General features: G+C 43.9%; 3 protein-coding genes across 5 annotated transcripts in view; 1 reads left to right on the top strand and 2 right to left on the bottom strand.

Annotated features, from left to right (window-relative positions):
- Nucleotides 1-6,225, bottom strand: part of ccdc57 (coiled-coil domain containing 57) — a gene marked incomplete at its 3' end in the record, with an annotated part of 38,377 nt that extends 32,152 nt beyond the window's left edge. The window contains exons 1-4 of the mRNA XM_079292630.1: nucleotides 6,102-6,225; nucleotides 5,429-5,592; nucleotides 2,952-3,074; nucleotides 1,378-1,500 (exon numbers count right to left, since the gene is read on the bottom strand). Coding sequence (XP_079148756.1) covers nucleotides 1,378-1,500; nucleotides 2,952-3,074; nucleotides 5,429-5,592; nucleotides 6,102-6,104 — 413 coding nt within the window. The 5' untranslated portion in view covers nucleotides 6,105-6,225. The remainder of the gene's footprint in view (nucleotides 1-1,377; nucleotides 1,501-2,951; nucleotides 3,075-5,428; nucleotides 5,593-6,101) is intronic.
- Nucleotides 6,226-11,512: 5,287 nt separating this feature from the next.
- On the top strand, nucleotides 11,513-16,171 carry slc16a3b (solute carrier family 16 member 3b; the record flags this gene model as incomplete). The annotated part of the gene is made up of 5 exons (XM_079293183.1): nucleotides 11,513-11,735; nucleotides 11,866-12,009; nucleotides 13,312-13,910; nucleotides 14,064-14,244; nucleotides 15,291-16,171. The coding sequence occupies 5 exons, from the start codon at nucleotides 11,513-11,515 to the stop codon at nucleotides 15,587-15,589; spliced, it is 1,446 nt and encodes a 481-aa protein (XP_079149309.1). The 3' UTR covers nucleotides 15,590-16,171.
- Nucleotides 16,172-17,578: 1,407 nt separating this feature from the next.
- csnk1db (casein kinase 1, delta b) overlaps nucleotides 17,579-27,521 on the bottom strand; it is a 27,241-nt gene continuing 17,298 nt past the window's right edge. The window contains exons 7-10 of one of the 3 annotated variants that reach the window (XM_079293804.1): nucleotides 27,461-27,521; nucleotides 26,873-27,012; nucleotides 25,039-25,104; nucleotides 17,579-19,153 (exon numbers count right to left, since the gene is read on the bottom strand). The exon at nucleotides 27,461-27,521 is cut by the window's right edge and continues 108 nt beyond it. In XM_079293804.1, coding sequence (XP_079149930.1) covers nucleotides 25,054-25,104; nucleotides 26,873-27,012; nucleotides 27,461-27,521 — 252 coding nt within the window. In that variant the 3' untranslated portion in view covers nucleotides 17,579-19,153; nucleotides 25,039-25,053. Of the gene's footprint in view, nucleotides 19,154-25,038; nucleotides 25,110-26,872; nucleotides 27,013-27,460 lie in introns of all 3 variants that reach the window. The other 2 variants (XM_079293805.1, XM_079293803.1) reach the window with 2 other exon arrangements.

Raw genomic sequence — 27,521 nt, 5'->3', positions numbered from 1 at the left:
ACAAACACGTCCTTATTCCTTTCACGGTTGACAGCGTAAATAAATGGCGGCCATGTGAACGGCTTCCAGGACGATAAACCACGCCCCCTCTCCGGTGCTACGAGATTTTGCGGCGTTTGGTGTGAACACGACCGGCGGCGCGTTGGACGCTTTTTTGCAGTGCGTCAAAAAATCAACGCGACCGGTGTGAACACGGCATTACAGTACCAACACATCTGGAGAACATCAATTTAGGGGTTGTGGCAAAAAATGAGCAAAGAGTAAAGATGTCGTTTTGGGAATGACCAATTTGACCACAATTGTACGGAGGTCAAAACAAAGAAACAACATTTACAGTAATTCTTAGAAAATGTATTTTTATTTCAGTTAAAAGTAGAAGTAATGTCTAAAATCTCCAGATCTGCATCCAGTGGAGGGATTCAAGAATCTGATGGGATATGTTCTGTGAGCAAAGAACATGGTCAGTTTCGATTTGAAATGAGCAAAATGGTTCAAAATGAAGGATGTTGTGGGGAGATGACCTATGTTGTAAGTGGACCACAGTTCTTTACAGTATGGAACTGACGTTTTTCTAATTGGTGACAAAAATATCACTTATTATGAATGTGTAAAATAATTACTGTATTAAAACATTACTTGAATTGTGTAGGCCAGAAATAATACCCAAGCACATTATGAAAGAGCATTATGTAGAAGTATAGGCTGTAGAGGTTATCAATCACGCACATTGCTATTGCAGCCTAACCTAGAAAAGACAACCATTACACAGGCGAGCGCTGCAGCCATGTCCGTGTGTACGTGAGTGTAGTTTACTTCCACAGCAACGAGTGAAACAGACCTGAGGCCTGTCTATCAGCGACTTTTACAGCGTTGCCGTGTCGCAGGCTTGATGTGATGACGGCTGATGTGATCCCCGAGGACTAATACGAGGTCAGCAGTGTTTTCAAAAGTCGTCGTGTGGACGCTAATTGTAAGCGTAGTGTGAGGGATTTAAGTTGTAAAGCTCCTAATTATGGATATAATGTGATACAGTATATTTACTTGTAGGAGTCTGGTCATTTCATGCATTAAGTGTCTGTGAGAGGGGGTTTGAGGAATGTGCTGGAGCTGGGGTTGTTTGAAAGTGGCTGGGTGAGGTGTGAAGATCAAAACAATGGATTAACGGCCCAGGAGGGGCTTGTTGGACTTCAGCCAATCATTGAGCTGATCGATATGTAATGTGAGACTTTTCAGAGACTTTGGGGGAAAAAGGAGATGTGAATCGAGTAGAGAGTCAGATCTCCTCCGGAGCATGGGGGAGACACTACTGTCTGTCAGGTAAGTTCAGAGTGTGCCATCATTTATCACATTATTCTCAGTTTCTTCCCTCTCACTCACCGCTTGAGCTCGTCCAGCTGCAGACGACTTCTACTGAGCTGCTCCTGCCTCTCCTCGGTCTCTGTGGCTCTCTGCTTCTCCAGCTCAGAGACCTGCACACGGAGCCGGTTCAGCTCCCCCTGCCTTCAAATAACACCAGTATTTCAGTATCAGTCCATCTAGACCAGTGGTTCTCAACTGGTCTGGCTGCGGGACCCACCAACCCACCACCCAAATATATATATATATATATATATATATAATAAATATATAATTTTGGTATATCTATACTCAAGACGTCTAGTAGTGGTAACGTCTCTGTGTAGTAAACAACAACAATCAAATCAAATAAAGAAAGCACACATCAATTATATTTTAACAAATATTATTCTCATTTTTCAAATTTAACTGGATGGATTAGAAATCCATGAATACATGTTCTTCTCATTTCAAGTAAAATAACAGCTGGATTAAAAAATAAATTACGTAATGAAATTAAATTTAGAAAAAATATTTTCACTGAATTACGCTGCAGCTTTAAACTCAGTCCATTCAGGGTGAAGTGAAAAATCCACAATATTATATTTTTCTCATCTTTCAAAAGGAGAAATTAGTGTTTGAAGAATTCACCTCTATGAGTCTGTCCAGTCAGAGTCTAATGACTCTGGTCTCTCTGGACATTTCTCTCTTTTGGAGATCGTCCTATGATTTGACTTTCACAACCCACAGCTCAACAGTCGTGCTCTGCTCTCTGTATCCTCGTCTCTCCCCGTGTGTCACGGTGTGTGTACATCTCACTCAAGTCAGGAAACTTGTCAGAATACTCATATTTGATTGGCTGAGCTTCATCACATGATGTGATTCACAACGCATTGGTCGGTATTTTTCCTGCACCACTACCAACAGTGCCGTAAATGCTGGAATAATTCCGCTGCATAAAAAAAATGCCCTTCAAAATAAAATCACAACTTATTTATTTTTTTATTTTTTTGTCAGGCAAAGGCCCGCGACCCACTGAAAACGGTTCTGCGACCCACCAGTTGAGAATCACTGATCTAGACAGCCACTGTGTCTGCTGGGGACATTACTGTACACTCTTTAATAAAATGCATAAAGCACTGGATTATTGCTTCTGCTGAAATCAATCAACACACAATTAATCCATGACAATTTCATAATTTGTTAATGATAATAATATCAATAATAATGACAATAATACACTTGATTTGAAGTGTATTTCCCATGACGGGAACACTTTCCATACAAAGAACACAAGCAAAAAGTCAACCAGTAGCACCAAGTAGCACTTTACATCCATGTCTGTCCAAATTAATTTGTTCTATTAGACATTTAGGTCAAATTATCAATTCTTGACTGATTATGTTTCTCACATTCTCATTTCTTTTCATTTATCATATATTGCATGTATATATTTGAGTATTTAATATTTTAGTTTTGAATAGATTTTTCATACATTTTCTTAAGTGCTATCTTCTACTGCTATTTTACACGCAAATATGTTCCTATTTTTTCATTTCACTGTCATCTTCATGTTACACATGAGTTTGCATTGAGCAGAGCGAGATGAAGAGTACCTGTCATGCTCCACAGTCAGAGCTCTGGCCGTCAGGGCGTCGGATCTCTCCAGCTCTCTGTCTCGTTCATCCAGGATGCCCAGGTTGAACTGGAAATCTTCCCTGAGTTTCTGGTAACGTTCTCTGACAAATGAAGCGTTACAAAAGAATTCATAGGCCATCACTTTACTCAAAAAGAAAGACATCACAGAACAGGCCAGAGATGGAAAATTGATTTTCCAGTCGGTCTACGAGTATACAATGATCAATGGTATCAAAAACGGCAATGAGATCCAGTAATAGAAGCACTGATGTGGAATCTGAATCCATAGTAAGCACAAGTTCTTTCACCACTTTAGTAAGTGCAGCTCCAGTGGAGAGCAGTGAAAGCACCTGAGAGCAGACTGAAAAGGTTCAAAAGGATCACTCTTAAATATGTGGGTTAGAGACGGGTCGATTCTTATCCAGACACCATGGATCTACAGGTGTGGTTTCTGAAGTAAAAGTTGAACCACAGCAGACTTAAGGCACGTGGGGACAGAGCTATTTGTAAATGACAAATGAAGTACGTTCTGCATTTTAGGAAATGACGAACGACCTTTAAAAAGTTTAGCTTGTATAAGGAGGCAGGTGGTTGGTTTAGAAGCTAATGGGGCATTCCATTTCAATGTGGAAGTCAGAAGTTCAACTTGAAAGTCTCCTGAAGTCAGATTTCCACCTCGGAAAGTCGGCAGAACCTCACAAAGTCCAACCTCAAAATCCAAGATGGCTGGCTGGACAGTAAGTGAAAGCTGTATGTTATTTGTGTGTCATTAAAGCCATCGCACACACAGCGCTGTCCAACTTCTATCTGTGGAAGAGGGACCAAGTGTGTGCACATCCAGGCAAGCTTGTTTAGCAGCCTGGGCAACAGGCTTCATACCAGAAGTCCTCTATTATAAGCTCACTGTGTCCACCCCCTGCTGTCAGTGGATCAATGACTTGATGACAGACAGGAAGCATCAGGTGAGGCTGGGGAAAGCATCCCCTGCTTTATGGTCGGTTTGACTCTAAATGGACCATAATGTACTAAATGAACATGCTGTATTGAAGAAGACTTGAAACTAGAGATTGAGACATAAACTCATGTTTACAATGTTTACTGAGGGAATAAATCAAGAGAGAAGTTAATCTTGAAATGCTCGCAGCAGCAAAGCTCACAGTAAAAGAGAGATTTAGGGTGAGAATATGAAAATGTTCGAGCATGAAGTCCAAGTCTTCATTTAGACAGACAGAAATACAGATAAATCAAGGACAACAATGGTTCAAAACGATAAGCAAAAATAAACAACGAGTGAAATATTATGTGCATACAAGTAGCTAAAAAAATAGATGCATATCTACAATATATAAAATGTCTGAACCGCTCGCGAATTTTGTACCTAGAAAATAAGGTCATAGACAAATCCTCGTTCGTACCTGCAGCTTAAGAACAAATGTGTTTCTTGCAAGTGTGTCTTGCCTGAAGCCCAGTGTTTCAGCTTGTGTTTCTTTAGACTGTGAGATGTCTCTCTGACATTCCTGCCTCCACCCCACTACAGTAGAGGAGGATAGAATTTAGTTTGTGGTGCTCACGCCATTGACAATTAAACATTTCAATAGCATGCTATAGCAATGAGTCTTTCCAGATACAATATCCTGGTTACTCTTGATAATCCACAGACCTCCATTGTATTGGGCTGGAGGTCGATATCTCTGACACATTTCAAAACCTGTGCAAATAAGCTATCTGCATGCATAGATAGCATTACATGTAGGTGAGGAAATGTGTTCTTTTCTCACTCTCACTCTCACTCTCGTAAGAGTTAAAATATTCTACCTGTTGTTATGTCATCATCCTTTCACACACAACACTTCAGCAGGTGAAGCAATTCTAATTATATTTCATTACAACTGAACTCTGTTTTACACAAAATCAAAAGACAAAACACTTTCCATCCAAAGACAGAGAGGAGTCTCACACTCTACAGACTAGATAGGCACATAGAGAAGACATGGCGGAAGACTAGGCTGATACGACTGCTGGTCGGTTGATAGGCAGAACATTTATTTGGTTATCAATGAATCCTTTCAGTATTTCAAGCAATTATGCTAAACATTATTGTTAAATAAGGTTTTGTTGCTTTTCTCAGTTTTATATAATTTTGAACTGAATAGATTTGGGTTTTTGCAGGCTTGTAGGCTAGGGAATGGATGGACAATGTTTTTTTCCATTTTCTAATATTTCATATACTAAAACATGAATCAATTAACTTCTAAATAATCAACAGGTTAAGTGAAAGTGAAAATAATTGTGTTGCAACCTGACAATAATCCACACAACTATTGGTATTGTTCCTGTGAAAGTCAGAGACTGGGGAACATCCTCAAATCCCACATTTCTAAAGGAATATTCCAGCTAAAAGCTGAGGTGCACAGTCATATTTACTGCTTTCTGATGTGAGGTGGACGCAGAGTACCTCAGGGAGAAACACTCCTCCTGGGCCTTATTGAGGGAACTCTCGAGCTGATGATCCCTTGTAGCCAAGAGCTCCTTCCACTCCTTCTCTTTACTGGCCAGCTGGGCCTCCAGGCCTCCCAGCCCACTGTCCCCGTCTGAGTGCATGTTGGAACTGGGATACACCTTGGAGCCACAATATAGGTCATCATGCGCTGCAACACGTAGTATTCATGCTATTGGTCATCTTCTCTCCTGTAGCAACATTGGTTCTGTAACATCATGGTGAAGTTGGTTCAATGGATATTACCAAGTTTTTGTCTTGTAATACTGGATTCTGAGAACAAATGTAAATGTTTTTAATTTGTATTCATGATCTATAAACCATAAGATAAAGGGTCCATCAATCCAGAACTCTTATGATAACTAGACCTTTCGATCAGAGGATCTCCATCTCTGACATGACAGTCTAATCTAATCTAAAGAAGCGGTGAGCAGTAGAAACATTGGACATTTGGCCAAATGAATGAAAAAAGATCACACAAAACACCTCATAATAAAGGCCCTCACGTTGAACATGAATCTATTTGTAAGTAACGGGGATGTGACACTGCCATTCTGAGGTGTAGATACAAATATATTGACCGAGGTCAATAAAGTTGTGTATTAACAAACATTTAGCTTAGTTAGCTTACCATAATACAGTAGCTTTAGCTAGCCTTTGTAGCAGTGGTCTCTGCAGACTTACGTCTCCATACTTCAGTCAACACCACACGTAGTCACACAAAGAGCTCTTCTGAACGACAGCAACAATGTCATGAAACGAGCCCGGCTCAACTAAAACCTGGCTCGTTCCTGTGTGATGCAAATGTTTCCATGGCAACCGTCCGTCTGTCTAATTGTTCCCCAGCTACAGCGATACACGATGGTTCCCGCGCGCCTCCGTTTCATAAAGCCTGCGACTGAGGCGCGCTCACGCGGTAATGTAGAAGCGCGTCTGAAGGAGAGAGACAGCATCTCAGCAGGTAGAGTCCCGTGTGATTACTTCTTTATAAAATGAATTAATGCTTCTTGTTTATGTTAGTTCGAGCCCTCTTTGATTCTGTTACCTATCGTCTGATGTTCGCCAGAGTAACATGTTGATATGAGTAAAGAGTAGAATAGTAATGTATGAATTAGTATTATAATACATATGTATTATAATACCAATAGAGATGCTCAGCCTCTGAACAGTGTAAGTTATTGTTGCTGATGTCACCTGATGGTCAGTCGAACCGGACCTTCTCGTATCAGGCTATGCAGTCTGCTGGGAGGCTTGTCGAGACCTACGGCTCGTTCCTCACGTAGGCCACCAGGTTCTGTCCGCACGCATCGCGTCAACATCTGTCTCCACATCTGTCCGTCGCGTTACACCATGACCATGGATGAGAAGCGAACCCGCCTCAACAAGTAGCACTATAGGCACAGGTGCGTAATGCGGCCATAAAACAAGTAGGAATGGACTTTCTCCTCAGCGGGACGAAATGTTCCTTTATAAAACTACGTGCTTTCTATTAAACGTGTACTTATTGCTCAAGGTGACAGGTCTGTAGCTACGCTCACTGTTCTGTGACTAGTGTAGAGACCGGGAGGCTATAAAATACAGAATAATACCGAAACGGACATAGTTATTTGTCATCAATCTAATCAACGAACAAGGCACCAAACCGAGACCCACCAAAGTTATCGGGGTGGATGTCACTGACAGGCGGCTCGCTTCCTGATGAAGCCGCTGTGATGAAACCTCCTTCTACAGCTGTGCTGGTAGAGATGCAGCAGCAGCTCTGCCTACGTGCTCGGCTGCATATAGGATGCTGATGATGTCAGGAGCTGTCGACATGGTCATGTGTGTGTATGACCAGAGCCGCAGGCACGAGCTATAAGCTATAGTCACATACAAGTCAAGTCCTCGTTTACTTTAATAAACGTTGTTGTCAAAGATTTTAATCTTTGTTATAAAAAGCTATATATAATATATGTATATATATAATATATGTATATATATAATAAATATATATATATATATATATATATATACACATTAGTGCTGGGCAATAATAAAAAAATTGGATCGCAATTAATTGCACGGTGGCGTAGCGGCTAGCACTGTCACCTCACAGCAAGAGGGACCAGGGTTCGATCCCCGATCCCGGGTGGTCCTTCTGTGTGGAGTTTGCACGTTCTCCCTGTTGCAGCGTGGATTCCCTCCGGGTTCTCCCACAGTCCAAAGACATGCAGCTCAGGTTATTTGGAGACTCGAAATTGCCCGTAGGTGTGAGCGTGAATGTTTGTCTGTCTCTATATGTGCCCTGTGATGAACTGGTGACCTGTCCAGGGTGAACCCTGCCTTCGCCCAATGTCAGCTGGGATCGGCTCCAGCGCCCCTGAAGAGGATAAGCAGTTTGGATAATCAATGGAGAAAAGTGAAAGGATGCTCTCACTCTTCCTCGAGCAAACCAAATGACATTTTTCCTACCATGCTACTGTCACAGCGATATTTTCCCTGTCCATGCACAGTTATGCACATGCAATGAAACATACACATGAAAAAGTAATGAATAATCGCATGGATTCTTTGCGATTAATCGCGATGAATTGCATTGTTATGGCATAATTCAATAATGAATTCTAAAGTAGTGTATTGGGCACTTTTATTTTAAAAGTACTGCTATATGAACAACAGGGCAATAACATTTGGTTTAAACACTTTAAACACATCAGGTTCTTGTAGCAGCAGTATCCCCTTTACACAGCAGCAGTTCTATCTCTTCACTATCTGTGCTCAGTGTGTGACTGTATGTGAAACGTTCCACTGCTGTGCAACATGAATAACCGCTGAAGTGCAGCCCTTTGTGAACTGTATCAGGCCATCACTGAACAACAGACAGCTCACCCAGATGGCTTCACCATCCTCGCTGGAGATTTCAACCATGCTAACCTTAAGACTGTCCTTCCCAAACTACATCAGCATGTTGATTTCCCAACAAGAGGGGAAAACATTTTGGATCTGGTCTACACTACTCGCAAAGGAGCGTACAAGGCCTCACCCCTACCCCACATAGGACTCTCTGACCACATCACCGTCCTGCTAATGCCAGCATACAGACCAAGAGTGAAAGTCACCAGACCGGTTCTGAAGCAGGTACGGGTGTGGCCAGATGGGGCCTCCTCTGCTCTCCAAGACTGCTTTGACACAACAGACTGGGGAATGTTTAAGCAGGCAGCCACATACAACAATCACACAGACATTGAGGAGTATACAGACACTGTTACTTCTTACATTAGTAAGTGCATTGATGATGTGACTCATATAAAAAACATCATCACTCGGGCTAACCAGAAGCCATGGCTGACAGGGGAAGTACATCGGCTGCTGAGGGCCAGAAACAACGCCTTCAGAGCCGGGGATGAAACTGGCCTAAGAAGAGCGAGAGCCGACCTGTCCCACGGCATCAGGAAAGCAAAACAGAAATACTCGAAGAAGATAACCAGTCTTCTGTTCCGCTTACTTCTAGCATCTGGCATAACCCTTCAATTACAACCTGTAGGCTGCTTCAGTCAGTTGGGGTCCCTATAACTATGCCTTTGTCTTTGGAACCCTCTCAGACTGATTACGGTGGGGATGATGTGAAGATCTGCAGCTGTGGCACTTCAGTGGCAATTGGTATAGAAACAGTTGAAGTGGAGCTGGACTTGAGCAACTTAGCCAGATCATTTTCTGATCGAAAAAGTCATGTAGTGTTGTAACCGCTGTTCAAGCTCCACAAGACAATTTCACAGAGATCAGAACATTACAACCCACAACAAGGTTTAGTTGAATCTTACGGCAGAGTGTTGCATTCATTATAGAAATATGTTAGATGCTCAAAACTGATGGTGTTGTCAGGCAGGGTTAGATTGTCACCTTTGTTTTACTGTGGCCATTCTATCACACAATGCAGGCCAACGTCCAAGTGCCTTTCATCTGCATATCAGTATGTGTGTGCTGGGCGGAATGTAAGGGTCTTATTTTAGTGTGGTGCTGATACGTGGGTCTCCTGACAGAATGCTGCATGGGTCACACTGCATTCTTGGAACGTGTGAATGATGTGTGTGGGCCAGTGGAAGGGGGATTCGAGAAAGGTAGTTGGCAGTACTCCCGATTCTCTTACTGGCTGTTGTGGCGACTAGTGGGAGTAGTGTGAACCTCCCACAGCAGGTAAAAAAGAGGGCCTGGTGACGCCATGTGTCACAGAGGTAAACAGGTCTGTCTGAGGCCTCCACTGGCCAACAGGAGGTTTACAAGTGCCAATGGCTGCAGGGCAGATGGAACTGGACATTCTCAACTAAAAGAAAATGGGGTTTGAAAATCAACATTTTCAACAAAAAGATAATATCAGTAAAACTAGCTCTAAAGGAGCTCCATTTAACATTTGCCCTGTTAGCTACGAGCCGTTGAGAGTGGGGTGGCGGGGGTAGAGGCGAGGCAACGCAATCCGACCGAAAAGGCCCAGACTAGAGGTTTGACCGCGGGCGCCGAAGACGCTCACGCGCCTCGGAGGGTTGGCTCCCCCGCTCGGCAATAGACGAGACTTTTTACGAGTTTCTTGGTGGAGAAAAAGGTTCTGTTGGAAAAGCTGGTGTCGGTGACAACAGACGGGGCTCCCGCCATGACGGGCCGGCATGCAGGCTTCATTGCGCAATGCAAAGGTGACCCAGACTTCACAACATTTCTACATTACCACTGCATCATTCACCAGCAGGCGCTGTGTGCAACAGTAACCGGCTTTGATCACGTGATGATACAAACATATCAGATGTGATACCTCTGACTTTCACATGTTGAAACAGATTAACAGAAATAAAAGTTGCATGTTTAAATATGTATGTGTAGCTATACCATCATTGTTGTGGAAATCATTATTAATAATTATTGTGAGGAATAATTAACTGACATGTGATCAAACAGTCTCTTCACATATATTATTATTATTAAGGTGATCTGTGCAACTTTGTTATTCAGGAAGTTTGTATCAAACAAGTAGCTCTTCGTACTACTCTGTACCCTTGAAGTAGCTCTCAGTTCAAAAAAGCTTGGTGACCCCTGATCTAAAGGATAACAGGTTACAGATAACAGACGGAGTTATTGTGATCATAACGTAATATGGTCAAATACAGCAGAGAAAACAAACTCTACTGGACTACACAGACCTGATACTTTCAACACCATTGTCGGAGAACAATGTATGAGAAACAAGTGAGGAGAAACAGCAGAGATCAAGGGCTGAGGAGGAAGTGTGTGTATACGTGTGTGTGTGCGTGTATACGTGTGTGTGTGTCTGAGTGTGTTTGTTCAGGTTAAAGAGGAAGCTTTATCCATCCTGACAAGCTGTTAACATGCCATGTTCTCATAGTTACACCCTTCACTGCACTGACCACAATACACACAGTCTTTAAAGACGGGCTCACACTCTCTCCCACGAACTGCAGCCCTGAAACCAAACACTTGGCTTCTGAGTGATTTATGTGCTGCTAAATGGTTGTCTAGCTGTTGCATCGGTCTTCTCTGCCTGAGTTCATGCATGTTTTTGTTGTTCTGCTCTGTTGACCTGCTTTATTCTGCCTATATTTGCACTTTGGTCAGCTCATGTTTTAAATGTGTTAAAGAAATACATTGTGTACAGTAAGTAGTTCTAACAACAGCAGCTGGATGACCAATATCTAATGCACTGATGAAGTAACAACCACACACATATTTTGCTGCCCTTTTTTATTCTTTATATATATTGTTTTGTTGTTTATTGTAAATTTGTGTTTGTACATTGAGAGCGGAGTGGAAATTCCATGCGTCAAATTCCATGCGTAAGCATACATGGCCAATAAAGCTGATTCTGATTCTGATTCTGATTCTGACACATGGACATATTGTTTGACCTCCTAGTTTTAAACCGTAGGAAACATGAAACGTGACGACGGTCTGAAGTAATTCTCAAAATAAAGGTCGTATGAACAAGTTCAAGGATAAGTCTGTGTCTGTTTACCACAGTGTTTACAGCCACAAACCTCGACAGAGCATCCAGAGAGCATCATGGGAGGGGCAGTGGTGGACGATTCACCTCCTGGAGTGAAGGCCCCGGATGGCGGCTGGGGTTGGGCGGTGTTGGCCGGCGGCTTCGTCGTCACTGGCTTCTCCTACGCTTTCCCCAAGGCCATCAGCGTCTTCTTCAAGGAGCTGATCCGAGAGTTCGATGTCGGCTACAGTGACACGGCCTGGATCTCATCGATACTGCTCGCCATGCTGTATGGGACAGGTAGAGCAGGATAGGAATGCACTGTTAATACCGTACTACGCGTGTGTGTGTGTGTGTGTGTGTGTGTGCGTGTGTGTGTGTGTGTGTGTGTGTGTGTTTGCTTACGGACTGATTGTGGGGTTTTTTACAGGCCCTGTGTGCAGTGTGTTGGTGAACAGGTTTGGCTGTCGCCCGGTGATGATGGTTGGAGGGCTCTTTGCCTCGCTGGGAATGATTCTGGCCTCCTTTGCCACCAGCATCATTCACATCTACCTCTGCGCTGGAGTCATCACAGGTACAAAACAAATCAGATGCTGATCAGCTGCCACTAAATATAGTAACATGCTGCTAGTATTGCAACGTGTTGCCCCTGTAATCATTTGTTAGTCTCTCTATCCATTCGTGCTGGTCCACAGCAGCATCTCTTGGCAGCTACTCTCCAGAGTTGCCATTGAAATCCGATGAGGAACATTGATATTTTTGGTGCATCCCTGACCATTCCTCGATAGTGCCACCATCTGGGCAACATCATAGGTGCATAAGAGATATGCAAAGTGAGGGTCAGATTGCCCTGTGACTTCACTGAGCACATTCATGCTCCTCAGGGGATGAACCTGAGCCCCCCCAAGCTTTACTCTAGTGCCACCCCCAGGTCAAGAGCGGTGGTCCAGACCAAGGGCTCACAGAAAATAGAGAAAAAATAACCTAGGCTGTAAATATGTGTTCTGTAATGAATGAATGAAATTCTGCTTACCCTCACCCATCGCTGCGTTGCTATTATGAATCCAAATATGATGTATTCAACATCATATTTCTTCATCACACACGGTTGAGCTTTTGCTGGTGCAGGGTTGTCTCCCACATCACTTTTTTATCTTAAAGAAGAAGCAAGTCAACAAAACACATCTGACTCTATGATATTCAAACATAACTGGTCATTGAAATTATGCATAATAATTTGAGTTTTTTAAAATTTATTTAGATCTAAAAATAACTACCTTTCTAAATTTACCAAAAAAAAAACAATTCGAACCATTTGACAGTACCTCTGCAGCCCACCGGGTGGTGCTCTGCAGCCCACCGGGTGGTGCTCTGCAGCCCACCGGTCATATGGACTTTCCTGAGCTTTCCTGAGCACAGGAAAAAATGTTTGATTTTTATGACAATATGATTTATTCTCCAACGCCACGCTCAGGATGAACTTCATTCCAACACCATAAGACTCTAGGAATACCAACATTCTCCATGTCATCCTCTTTATACACAGAACCTTTAACGAGGCAATCACACTTTACTTTTCCATGTTGAGCCAAAGACTTTATTCAACCATACTTTTTGGTATGGACTGAGTTAAAGTATTCAAAGCTATATTTCTACAATATATAGTTTGTACATAACAGCCAAAATATTAATGAGATGAAACAAGGAATGCAAAGCGGTTTACTGTCGCCCTTTATTACAAAACAACAACAAAGGCTTCCTGTCTCAAGACGTCCTGGTTCATCTTCACACCAAACCTCATGCACAGATGGATGAGAACTCATCTTTGTTACACAGTGTTAATAACAAGTAACGCTGCCGGTCTGTCTCTCCTCAGGTCTGGGTCTGGCGTTGAACTTCCAGCCGTCCCTCATAATGCTGAATCGCTACTTCAGTGAGAAACGTCCTCTGGCCAATGGCCTGGCAGCAGCGGGCAGCCCTGTGGCGCTGTGCTGCCTCTCCCCACTGGGGCAGGTTCTCCAGTACAATTACGGCTGGAGGGGTGGGTTCCTCATACTAGGAGGCATACTCCTCAACTGTTGTGCCTGCGGGGCCCTCATGAGGCCACTGTTGCCCCCTAAGAAGCTGGAGGAAAGCATTCCCGTGGCTGCAGAGGAGAAGAAGCCCCAGCCAAAGAAGAAACTGTTGGACTTCAGCGTGTTCAAGGACAGGGGTTTCCTCATCTATACCATAGCAGCGTCTATTATGGTGCTGGGCTTGTTTGTGCCCCCTGTGTTTGTGGTCAGCTATGCCAAAGGCCTGGGCTATGAGGACACAACGTCCGCATTGCTGCTCACCATCTTGGGATTTGTTGATATGTTTGCTCGGCCAGCATCAGGACTCATAGCGGGCTTGAAGTGCGTTCGGCCTAGAATCGTCTACCTGTTGAGCTTCGCTATGCTCTTCAACGGGATCACCGACATCATAGGATCACAGGTAACAATACTTCATCATGTATGTCCTCTATAAACCATAACTACTGTAGGGCAGACTGATGTCGTTAGACTAGGTCTCTGTATGTCTGTAGCTTCATCACATGCATGTCGTCTGTAAACCATCATCAGGAATCTTCTGTTCCTCTTCGTGCAGGCGAAGGACTATCCAGGTCTGGTGGTCTTCTGTATCTTCTTTGGTATGTCCTATGGCATGGTGGGGGCGCTGCAGTTCGAGGTCCTCATGAACATCGTCGGGACGGAGAAGTTCTCCAGCGCCATAGGCCTGGTTCTACTGATGGAAGCTATTGCTGTACTGCTGGGACCTCCTGCAGCAGGTCAGAGCATGGAGGGAATGCATGAGAACGTGTGAGACAGTGGAATACTTCATCAATCCCATGGATTGATAAAGTGTCAAATCATAACAATGTTATCTTAAGAATCATCATTTTGAGATTTGCCAAATTTGAACAAAAGATATTCAGATTTTTGTAAGAGGACCTAAACAATATGACTGTTCTGTGATGAAACACACCAGAGCTGATGTTTCATGGGTTGATAATGGATCAACGCACCAATCACCGTTTTATATCAGCTTTGAACCTCTCAAGGCCATCTTTGACAAAGAGTTGACCGGTTGGGACTAATCGGTGTCACAGTCTCTTTTTACAGTAAACTAGGTCCCTTTAAGTAAAGTCAAGCCAGGCATGCCAAAAATACATAATAAATGTATTTGTTATGTACATCACATTTTTATTTTGTAATTTTCCCACCTTTTTATTTTTTGATGAAATAGTTGTACCTGATTTAAAAGAATGTAATCTAACAAATGTTGCATAATGAGTGGTCTTTACCTGGAATGAGAAATGATTTCAAGTGTGCCGGCAGCTCTAAACTGGCTTTACAAAACATCCTCCGACAGCTGAATCTAGTTTGGCAGATTGGAAGACTGCTGAGTTAGCAACCAGTTAACAAACTGAATCAAAGCAACTGAAACGAGCCAGCTTTTAAACGGCGTACTATTTTGTGACATGGCAATCTGCTCTGTCAAGGCAGAAAAGAACGCTTCTCCAAAATCACCATGTGTTGGTGTCATGAAGGTGCCCTGTCCATCCATCTTCTCAGTGTAGAGCCACTCAAACCACTTGGACCGACTACGGTTGGTCGCCAATGACAAAGATTCAAAAGAGCCATGGACTGAAGCTTACAGTAGCTTTCTCGCCATAAGAATGGACACAAATGTCCACTAAAGAAAAGTTTATTGTTCTTCTCAGCCTTCTCGATATTCTCCCTGTAGTATCTGGGTCACTTCATGAGTCCAGCATGTTGAGAACCAGTGACCACTAACCAGTACTCACGCTGATATCCTCGTACTCTCCACCAGGTCGCCTCTTGGATGCCACCCATCAGTACATGCACATCTTCCTGCTGGCGGGCTGCGAGGTCACGCTGTCAGCCATCGTCATCGCCCTGGGTAACTTCCTCTGCCTCAGGAGGAGAAAGGAGCATCCAGATGCTAAGATGGAGATGGCGGTCACTGCTGCAGAGAAGGATGGGCTGAACTGTGGGGTGGAGGGTGAGGAAGACCATGTAGCTGAAGAGGAGCCAAAGAAAAAAGAAAGTGCTCTGGAGGCAGGGGAGGAGGTGATGATGGTGAAGGAGATGGGGGAGAACAGGGCATAGAGAACACATCGCTATGAAGAATAAGACGAGTGATCACTGTGCACCAAGAGGATGGAGGCACACAGAAAGTGAGGGGGTATAGATTACACAGGGAAGAGGGCTCTTTATAGAGCCAATGGAGTGCCATGAAATGCCATGAAAAAGAATACATCTGTAAAAGAAAAAGGAAATAAATGTGGAAATATAAGAGGAATAGTTCATAGAATAAATAAGCAAATATAAAGTACTATAAATCAAAGAATAAATGTGGAAATATGGCACACGTCAAAATATAAAATAATTACAAGCATTTTCATTTATTTTCACATGTATTGGTTCATTTTAATTATAAAGGGATATGAATAAATAAATTAGTTCAAATATGCAGACTAAAATAGAGCAATATATATGCAAAAATAGTACCAATATACATAGAAATAGGGGGAGGGGTATTCAGTTCTCAACATGCACCCTGGCAGCTGAATCTCATGCTGTAGCTGTTCACCCACTGCTGCACCTTAAAGGAACGCTTTCTTTCTTTGAGCTACTCGGAGACTTCCTCCAGCTGCCCGACACTTCCGTCTGTACTCGAACAAACTTGAGTTGTTGGTCTCTGTCCAGTGCCTTGGTGTTGTCTACTCGCTGATGAATGTATGGCCTATGTTGACTTTACTACTCTTGTGAAGGTGTGCTTAATGCCGTCACACTGGGACCTGCTGTGTTATGTGTTGGTGTGATGCCATCTGTTCTATCTAGTGTTGAACACATCACAGGCATGTGATGACTGTTTAAATAAATACATATATTTTCTGTGGAGACATGTGACTAAATGGCGTATTTGTTGACATTCAGCGACGGGCTTACATCTTTTGGACTGTGATCACACTCATCTTTGCACTGCTGTTTCAACTCCTTGAATGATCAGTGTTATTTGGAGACAGCAGGATCAGACCTGGATTCCAGCAACTAGCCACTCGGCTGGGTGCGGGAGAAGATCCTGTTCCTTACTCGCTTCAACAAAGATTCCACTCTTTCACTGTTGGGTGAGGTTCCCGTTTAATTAGAGTTAACAGACAATGATATGATAGAACTTGTCTTCCTGGTCTCCCTCTGGTGTGTCTGGCTTGCGGTAAAAAACGTGTGATCTCCCCGTCACTCATGCATCATCACCTGTCTGTTGCACCTGTGCCCCATATATTGTCGGGAATGAAACGCACCCCACAGAGAAGGAGGCCAGACCACACGTGTCTCAGCTGCTTTTTACAGTCGACACGCTGCATTAATAACTCGACCAAAACTGGTTTACAGTTAAAAGGATTTAATCCCACTGATGCAAGTATGATTACAGTTAAACATTGGAGTACATACTCCTATGAAATATTACAATATTAACCCACTTTGGAAAAAACTACCTCTGGTCCCAGGACACAGCCGTCCCAGGCAACCACACGCTAGAAAGAGGCAGAAAAACACTTCTATCCCGCCCACATATTCGTTCGCGACTCCTCCCCTTCCGTCTATCTCAATTTCTATTGGCTAACTTCTCTATGCACTTCTGTAAACGCCTGTCTCCATGACTCTCTTTCCCTGAGTTTCTAACACATTCAATGACTGTCAGTTATAGTTTAATCCCTTCTATAATAATCCTTCAGTATGAAAGTTAAACTTCTGCAACTTGGCAGAAGCTTCATGTCTTTTAGCTACTAATCCTACATCACTTTATGTTTATCTTAATGATGCATTCCCAAGACCCTTATGATTATGACTAATTATGAATTATTAATTATGAATTATTAAACACTTATTTTATCTACTAAACACCGTTTTTTGCTCAAATTTCTTACAATATCAACTACCTGCCACACCAACACACTGCCACCCGTGGTCAACCTGAGGTAGGCTCCCAATATATACAGATATAATACACATAACTAATGGCTCCTACAGGAACTATTTAGTGACACAAACAAGATACAAGTAATTCATTTATTTACAGTTTAAGTACACAAATACAGTGGCAAATATAAATGTGAGAAAGTGAATCTTGCTGATCTGGCCGCTTACATAATTCACTAGGTGTTCAGCGCTGACCGAAGAGGTCAAGGGTCAAAATCCAAAACAAGAGAATAAGCAGCCAGAATGAACCATGACCGACCATTTCAGTTCGATAGACATGGCAAAGTGATCAAAGCCACAAGAGTCACCAGTTTTAATTATGAAAGGAAAAAAAAAGAGAAAATAAACGGTGCCGCTGTGAACATTTGTTCAGTTTCCCTCTCAACAAAGAATCATTTCAGGAATTGTTCAACAGGATTCACAAAGGATGTGTTTTCAGTGGCGTGGCAGCATTGCAGTTTGCCACACTGGTGCCGGATCACTGAACCTCTAATACTGAGAGCAGTGACAGCAGAGCCAGTCACACAAAACGTCATTCAGATTCAGTGCACTGCTTTCTGTAGCGAGCCCGCGGCTCTGAAGGAGACTAGTACTCATTGTGGGACCGAGTCCAGAAGTGCTGTTCAGACCCATCCCGACAGATGAGCTCACATTTACACATCAATATTACACGTTATTCACAGCTTCAAAATGATGGAAGAAAAATGAGAATGTCTTCTGTACACAGTGAATGAACACCTGGTCCAACATGTCAGATGATGCCCCCTCCCCCCACATAAAGTGCACTTCTTTTGTACAGAACACGAGAAGAACAGGGCTCATCGGACAGGACACCAGGGCCTGGAGGTGAACAGACACAACATCCTGCCAACTAATGGTGAATACACAGACCTCCTGCACCCAAGATACCAAAGCACATGTTTGGTAGCTTCATGGGTTTAACTAGCACTCGAGCCTCACACACCTGACGCTGAAGACCCGTCTGTAAAACATGCAAAGAAGTACTTTCTTTTTTATTTAATACACATGGCTATATAGTTACTGAAGAGCGCCATCAGTGGGGATGAGAACTAAAAACAGGAAAAATGAGGGAATGAAACCTGCAAATACCAGTGAAAAGCATCCCACCCCATAGAACTAACCATACATGTATATATTCATAGAAAATGAAGAGCTGCTGCTTCAGATTCAAACACTTTACTGCACGAAAGAAAGAAAGGGGTTTATTGATCAGGTATGAAGTAGCAGACAGTGCCGGTGGCAATGTAGGGCCATCGAGGACACACAGAGGAAGGAACCTCAACTGTTTCATTAGTCAGTGTCCTAGAAAAGACTGGCGGCCATGTTTGCCCTGGACAAAGCACTGTCCATTCACAATCTGGTGGTGGGGGGGCAGGGTCCTGAGGTCCAGCACTGTTTAATGTTTTGGTAGGTCAGACCAGCACACAGAAACAGGAAGGGAGGGAGGGAGATAGTGTAGACATCTGAAGGAGGCGACAGAACTAAGAGCAGTCAGTCAGAAAGCAGTTTGTGGCGAGCCGGAGACTCGCTGTGGTTGTGGTAATGAATGGTAGTATTAGTATGACGGATTGCTTCTGAGTGAACGGTGCTCCGTCCGCCAGGGTGCATTGTGGGGGCTCATCGAGGAGCTAGGAGATGGAGGCCAGCAGTCGGTACGGCGGACACCATCTAGAGGAAACACAGTACAGGAAGCAGGAGGTCAAAACCAACAACAAGCTACGGGTGCTCTATATCGACATCAATGTAGCCTTTTAACTCATCTACAGTCTAAATGCATTCACAAGCCACAGAATCAGAGAAGCGTATAATACTCATGTTCAGTCCATACACTCTATTATCAAATACAACAAACTGAGGAAGCTGCAGGCATGTCACTAGGGATGGCTGCGTGGGGCTTACAATGCCCCAATATCTTCTAGCATTGAACAATACCTTTCAACTTCTTTGAAATGTTCTAATTGGACAGTGAAAGGACAATTTCATACCATCATAAAGAGACATATGCTTTAGTACTGCCGGTGAAAGGAACAACATCCCAGAGGACTTACAGCATCGGGCAACAATGTAGGAAATGAAAACAGGGAGTAAAAAGAGTCAAAGAGTGTGATGATTCGTGGTCAGTGGTGGGCCGTCAGGGCCAGCTAAGCCTTCTCTGCTGGCCTAAAACACAATCAAAGTTATAGCTATTTTATAATTTTTCACAAATACACTACATGTATTATCTTATTTTCTCATTGCACAGCTCCTGTCTTCTTCTGTTGCTCTGCTTCCAGCCTGCAGCGCTGCTTCCAGCACAGCTTGTTTTAAGGAGAGCTTTTATCCAATCAGATTCAGCTCTATGTCTCTATGTGAGGAGAGGCCCGATGGCCGCTAGAGAGCCTTTGCAGATTAAAGTAAATGGGGACGATATTATTGATTGTCATAGTGTTCAACCAATCAGATCTTTAGTTTGATGTGCCACTGGCACCGAGGTAGCCTCTAAGTACGTCTGCATTAACTGCGCCGTGATTGGTCAGTGGGCCAGCGTGACTTCTGTCAAACAGAAAGCTAGCAAGCAGATCTTAGTGTTTAGTAAGAGTTCAGGTTGAAACATATGTAAGAGAAGTTATGACATGATTAGCATTTTGCTTGGTGTACATTCTTTCTCTTGTTACCTAGCTGTGTTTTTAACACTCAATGGCTGAAGGAGGAGAAACGGATTTCTGGAGGACATTTCCATAAAAACTGGACATCGTATCAAAGGGTCGGTCAACCCCACAGCTAGCAGCCCTGACCCAGCATGGAAAAGGATTAGTACGAACGGTATTTCTGGCTGACAGCGGCGGAGAAGCGTTGCACATTGTATGGCTGAGAATGCGTTCATTTGCAACTGAGCTCTTGGTGTTTGGAGCTACGCTAACCAAGGCAGCTACACGACTAAACGTTTGGAGAGACCCGAGTGGATCTACAACTCAACGAACGCCTTCGCAGGAGGACTCTGACTGGAACTGAACCGCACCGATGTTCTGTACAACCGCGGTTTTAAACTCTTTGTCAACAATGAAAGGAGGATGGACTTTGTCTTTAAGTGAAGGCAGCTTTGGTAAGTGAAGTCCTTTTACATCTGCAGTAGAGTTACTACTGTGTTCATTTGTCTATCGTGTGGTTTTTATGAATAATATGAATAATGTGAATGGCTCGTGCTCTAGTGCTGCAGTGTTGCTGCATTGATTTGTTGCTTTGTTGTCATATAAATATATGTGACTGGTTCTTGTGAGTTTGTTCTCGTCATTGTGTTAATTAAATTGATTTGGACTGTATGCATTGTCCGTTAATTACGAAGCATCCCGGCATTCGCAGTGTTATTGTCCGGACAATTGAATCCGTTCCGACTGTTGTTTCCGCGCTAAGCTAGATTAGCTTAGCCTCCCTGAAGACACGTGCGGTGCCGCAGCTGTTTTTTTTTTTTATTGGTCTGGGTTCAGAGGTCACAGCCACGTTGTCTGTTACTTGAGCGCAGTCCACCGAAAACATATTTCCCACAATTTAAGCTTCTGCATTTTCCAAATGCACTCGTATTATTCAAACGTATTGTTCGATTCGTAGGCCTCGTACCGAACGGTATAATACGAATGCGTGTGTTGTTACACCAATAGAAACAAATAACCGTAGCTGTGGCATCATAATGAGGTTATTATGAGATGGCTCAAGTGTAGTAGGACAGCACAGAAGGCCCAGGTATAAAATGCACAGCTCTGCCACTGTTAGTGGCAGAGCTGTGAAGCAGCCACATGATACCATGATGTGGTGTGTTAGCTAGCAGCCAGTGAGGGGGAACCACTCCTACTGCAGCAGAGGTGATGCTCAGACACATCAGAGGCTTCTACAAACAAGATCAGAGTACATTCAAATTGTTAGCACTCTTCATAAAGCCATGCCTGGTTGCATCCAATCCTAAATACACTGACGTTGTCTAGTCTGTACAGTAACAATAGCAGGGCTGGGAGGTTGCCTGTCTCTCCATCACTGGCTGTGAAGAGATCCCTTTGTGGAGTCACTACAGAAGTAATCAGTCCTCATTCTCTGTGAAATACTCATATTAGCTCTTTTCCACTACAGAGGCTCAGAAAACCGTAACCCCCCATAACCTGAGAGAACCCGCCAGGTTCAGCTTCTATATTCTACTTTGTTTCCCACTGTTTTGGTCAGAAGTAAACGTTTGTATACACTGTTTAGTAAGCATGTGTGCAATGGAAAAGTGGCACCATTATAAATGTTAAATGTCAGTGTCGTATTGGGATGGGCCGATCAAATACCCTCTTGGTAACATCATACGTCAACATGGACTTGACTTTCACTGCTACGCCGATGATGTCCAACTCTACATCTCCACAAAAGTCATCACCACTGCTACTCACTCCACTCTCACCAGCTGCCTCACTGACATTAAATCACGGATGCAAACTAACTTCCTCAAACTGAACTGTGATAAATCTGACATGATCAGCATCGGTCCCAAATCCCTCACCAAAACCTGTCATAACTTCAGCCTCACCATCGACAACTCCACTCTGTCTCCCTCCCCACACATCCGCAACCTTGGAGTCATGTTTGACAGCAACCTCTCCTTTGAACACCACGTCAAACAAATCACCAGAACTGCCTTTTTCCACTTAAAAACATCGCCCGTCTCCGCCCATCACTCTCCTCATCTGCTGCTGAAACTCTGATCCACGCCTTCATCACCTCCAGAATTGACTACTGCAGCAGCATTCTTTACGGCACATCATACAAAATCCTAAATAAACTCCAGTACATCCAGAACTCTGCTGCTCGCCTGCTCACCCACACCCGCTCCCGTGACCACATCACCCCTGTTCTCCAGAACCTCCACTGGCTCCCCGTCCCACAACGGATCCAATACAAAATCCTTCTCCTCACTCACAAAGCCCTCCACAATCAGGCCCCCTCCTACCTCACCGACCTGCTTCACCACCACACTCCATCCCGCCGGCTCCGCTCCTCTGATGCCTCCTGTCCCTTCCACTCAGGACCAAGCACCGGACATGGGGCGACAGAGCCTTCTCCATAGCTGCACCCTCCCTCTGGAACTCTCTCCCCAAAAACATTCGAGATTGCACTGACCTTTCCACATTCAAATCAGAAATCAAAACTCACCTGTTCAAAACTGCTTTAATGTGTGACTATTATTGTGTACTTTGTTTTTAGTGTATTGTTTTTATATATGATGATTTTAATGTAAAGTGTCTTTGAGTGTCATGAAAAGCGCTATATAAATAAAATGTATTATTATTATTATTATTAAATACCACCCAAAACCTCACTGGGTGTCGGACTGACGTCACCAATCCATGTACCTACTTAGTCCGTTTTTAATTCATTATAAACATGTAATAATGCAATTTGAAATATTGAAGCACAAATGAATGAACCTGTAAGTAATTGAACAGTTCTACCAAGACATTAAGAAGAACCGATGTGTTCTTGTCTCCCAGAATATGAGTTAACATGAGAACATGAGACGGTGAGCTAACAGATGTCTAACTCAACATGTCCTTAGTTTGGAGATATTTTAGTCTTGAAACAGAAAAGTGAGACAATAACTTGTAATGTCTGTAAAGCCCACAATCTGAGCTGCATCGTACTATACTACCAGTTTAATGAAGCACATAAGAACACCATGAGTTCATGCTAGCAGACACTCAGGGATGCATTCCAGAGGCAGGATTCACTTCCAGCAGACAACGAGAGGGAGAAGCTGCTCAATTTCTTCATCAACCACTATGTTTAGTGGAAACTGCTGATTTGGCAGACTGTTAGAACCCGAGAGCCACGGTCCACTAGCCAGGAAATGTACTGGAACTATACAACAGAGTGTCATCACAGTTTAATGTGTGAAATCCATGAGAACAACTGATGATTGGACCTCACTGTGCACTGTGTGAACTCTGATACTTATGCTCTACAGCAGGGGTCTTCAACGTTTTTCAGGCCAAGGACCCCCAAACTGATAGAGAGATGGAGCAGGGACCCCCGACTATATATATGGTATAAAGTTTTATATTAAATGGGCCTAGTACCGTGTACTCTTTATTGTGCATTCAATACTAAGCTATTCAAATAATACACAGGTTCATATATTCATGTTGTTATTTTAAACGTGTAAGGCAGTGAGTAGGGAGGCCGTGCCACTGACATTTATAAACACACCTTTTCAACTGATACCAATACCAATATCAACATTGTCAATTATATGATAATCATGCATACAAGCTATTCACACTGACGTTTTCATTTTAAACATAAATGTGGAAACTAAAATGAGTGATGGCCTTTTAGTGCCACTGCCATGCATCAACATGCTGTTATCTTGCATACAATACTGAACTATTAAAATAATGGACAGATTCATGTTTAGAGAAACTTTTTTTTAATTCGTTTTTTTAATTGTCTAATCAACCAAAAATTCCGCGGACCCCCTGTTGAAGACCTCTGCTGTACAGCATGAACTCGACTCAGCGAGGTCCAGTTAGAGTTTCCTCATTAAAGGTCCCGATCATCACAATCATGTCTAACTTGTTCTATGATTCAGTTCCATATATATTGAAGTAGCCGAGCAGTTGTATCAGCGTCTGTACTCGCCCCCAAAGCCTGGAGGAGTACAGTGAAATAAAGCAGAGGCTGTGACACCAGCGCCACCTGAAGGTACGGGTTGTTGTTGCCCATGAGGGGATTCAGCTGTTGGACAAATACACTGGCTGTCTTCGTCCTGGTAGTCGTGTGGAGGTTTGTTGCCAGTGTTTTATTCCAGCAATAAACCCACAGTACATCCTGACACGGCCTTTGTGTGATAGACCGACCCGTTCCCCATCTGGACAACTGATAACATGCTTTCAGCCACAGCTGGGACAAAGCTGAACGCTGACTTCCAAATAAGTAGCTTCATATCATGCAGGTGTTTAGTGTAAAAGACCAGGGAGGGAGAAATGTGCAGGCGAAAGAACAGTGAACTGCACCAAGCAAGGCTGGAGGGCTGGGTGTGGGTAGGCACATTCCTGTTGGATGCTATAGCTGGAGGCCATCAAGCATCACAGCAACCGTGCAAGCAACAAGCCACAGAGCTGATTAAAGGGGCAATACGTCAACCCAGAGGAGGCTAAGAGGGAGTCACATTCTCAGACTCTGCACCGTGATGCATTCTCCACTCCAGTTCCCAGAGGACCCTCCTGCTCAGAAAACAAACAGCATCGACTGTTCAATGACACATGGGCTGGCTATGTCATAATCAACAGCCAAGTGGATGTGATGGCTTAGTGCAATATGACATCAACAACTGTTCGCTCAGGCCAAGTTTCATTCACAGCTCACTGCTGAATGACTGCTGTTCACCCCTGATTCCAGGCACTGTTAATGCTGCTGATCCAATCTCAAGCACACCACATGTGGAAGTGAAGAATGCTGGGACCAGGGCTGAACGCAGGACTCGGAGACGGCCCAGTGTGGAACTGGACTGTGGACCCATGCATCCCTGGTGCTGTAGGGACAGGACTCACCCAGTGTTGCCGCCGTCACACAAGGACGTGGCGAGCGTCTACTTGGCGTGATGCTCGTAGGGAATACTATTCTGAGGTTGGGGGAAGGGAGAGAGAAGGCCCAATATGTCAAGTCAGAACCCACATCCTACACCAACAGCACAACTGGAGAAAACTGTCTGAATAACAGCAGGAGACTGAAACAAACGAGTACAGAGACTTCCTGCTGCTGCTCGGGGTCGGAGTCATGTGCGAAGCACTACACATGGGTCTTTGTAAACCATGTGACCAAGAGTCTCCACGAATCAGAGACGAACTAATGATCTTATGAAACGTAGACTTCATATTCCAGGAAGTTTCATGAATTTAAAATGGAATTTTAACTTCTACTGGTTACTATAAACGAAACTTAAGAATGTAACTACGGTTCTATGAATCCTGGATGACCGCCAGAGGCAGTGCTTAACACTGGATATCTTCTGTCTCGCACATGTGCAGGTCGAGTCTTTATATCAACAAAGTCAGCTGTGACCTCGGATGACCCCCGTCGTCTATAAGTTCCGGTGTCATCCTGAGATCAGTCCTACGGAATCTTCTCGCGAGTTCACGGGATTCCGAGTGACCAAGAACTCTGGGGGTCATCCAGGATTCATAGACATTCGTAACTTTCCTTCTATTTCATCCAGAGGCAGTGCTTCACACTGGATGACTTATACCAACAGAGTCACGAGGAAGCACAGTAACTACCTCGTATAGCTCCGCCAGAGGAAATTGGCCAAAGAACCCTCCCCAGTGGGTGAGGGCTGCAACGTTCACTCTGTAGTGTTTGGTGAATGTGCTCCGTGATGGCCATGACGTGGAGACACTCCGGTTAGAGTGACCCTTCACCCCGGATGGCCGAGCGCAGTCGCTCGCCTTGTATGTATCGGCAATGGCCTCCACTATCCAATGGGATAGGCGCTGTGTTTGAAGGAGCACAGCCCTTCTTAGTCACAAAGAGCTGCTCCGACCGCCGCATGGAGGGGGTGGCTTCCACAAAAGCTCTGAGGGCCCGCACTGGGCACAGCAGCCTTGACCTCTCCTGTCCTGATGGGGGGGGTCAAACTGCGCGAGCTGGATAGGCTGGTTGATATGCGAGCGTGTCAACACTTTTGGGAGAAACGCTGCATTAAGCCACCAAGTGACCGGCCACTCGATTAAGCTAGAGCAGAAGCGCTCTGCCAACCGTGGAAAATGAACAACGGTTATAGAAAACAATGTTAATCGATCTCACCGATTGCTGCCTTCACGACTTAGGTGGCCCTTATCAGACTGGTGAAGCACCGATGATAGGAGCGTCCACCAGTCCGGGGCTCGTTGGTCCAAACGGCGAAACACTCCATTCCCTCCTAAGAGGGACAGCTCGTCGCAGCCTTTGGAGAGCGAGAGATCCGCAACTCCGACCGGTGGTCACAAGGCTACAGCGACAAGCTCTAATATGTCTTGATCGTAGACACATCTTTGTTTAAGTTTATGCTACCATGGCAGCTAACCTGCGTAGCGAGACGATGAAAAAGGACTGATCTCTGGATGACACCAGAACTTATAGACGACAGGGGTCATCCGAGGTCACAGGTGACTTTGTTGATATAAAGACTTGGCCTGCGCATGCAGACAGAAGATATCCAGTGTTAAGCACTGCCTCTGGCGGTCAGTAAGGATGAACTAGAACTACCACCTGCATACTCAGAACATAGCTGCTGCTTCTTCTTCGAGCCTATCTGGGGTGAGGTGGACTTATCTATGCTAAGTTTCCTCTTTCTGCTTAAGAGACACTAAAAGAAGGGACAAAGTGTGTCTTCAGGGTGTCTTGTACCTGTGAGGTGGACATGCGGGACGTGTCCTGCCGTCCCGTTAGATCTGACGATGACACATTGACAGGAGCGCCGCGGTGCAGTCGCATGCTGACCTTTCGTTCACGCTCCATCCCAGACACTTGTCGAGGGGATGTGTTTGCTGTAGACCAGAGAGCAAAAACAAAGACTACCATCAAGAAATTATATAAATACTGCCCTATATGCATCATATTCCTTACAAAAAGGGACTGACTGGTTTTGGATTTAAATGGCAGATTTTATGCAATGACATTTTTCTTCAAATCTTATTGATAAGAAAAAAAAAGCTTGAAACAAAATAAGGTAAAGTGCATAATTGTTGTCAACTTTATATCAACTACAGATAAATCCAAGTATAAAATGAAAGCTGAAAGTCATGAAAACACCATACATATAATTATTATTATACTGTTTCCACAATTCTACTGCTGACAGTTGGAACAAAGAACATTTTGTAAACCCCTGGATTCTAGCCTTAAAATCATGAAACACTTCAGACTACGCTGATGCTTTTTACAGCATTTGCATCAGAATCACGTCACAGGGCCAGATGGCTGGAGTGAACTCACCTGTGTGGGAGGTAGGCGTTAGAGGGGTAGGCGGAGCTCCGTCCTGGGCTCCTCGTGGCCG

This window comes from Melanostigma gelatinosum (genome assembly GCF_949748355.1).
Source record: "Melanostigma gelatinosum genome assembly, chromosome: 21".
NCBI lineage: Eukaryota > Metazoa > Chordata > Actinopteri > Perciformes > Zoarcidae > Melanostigma > Melanostigma gelatinosum.
The sequence above is the reverse complement of the archived record's forward strand: the minus strand, read 5'-3'. Positions and strand labels throughout refer to the sequence as shown.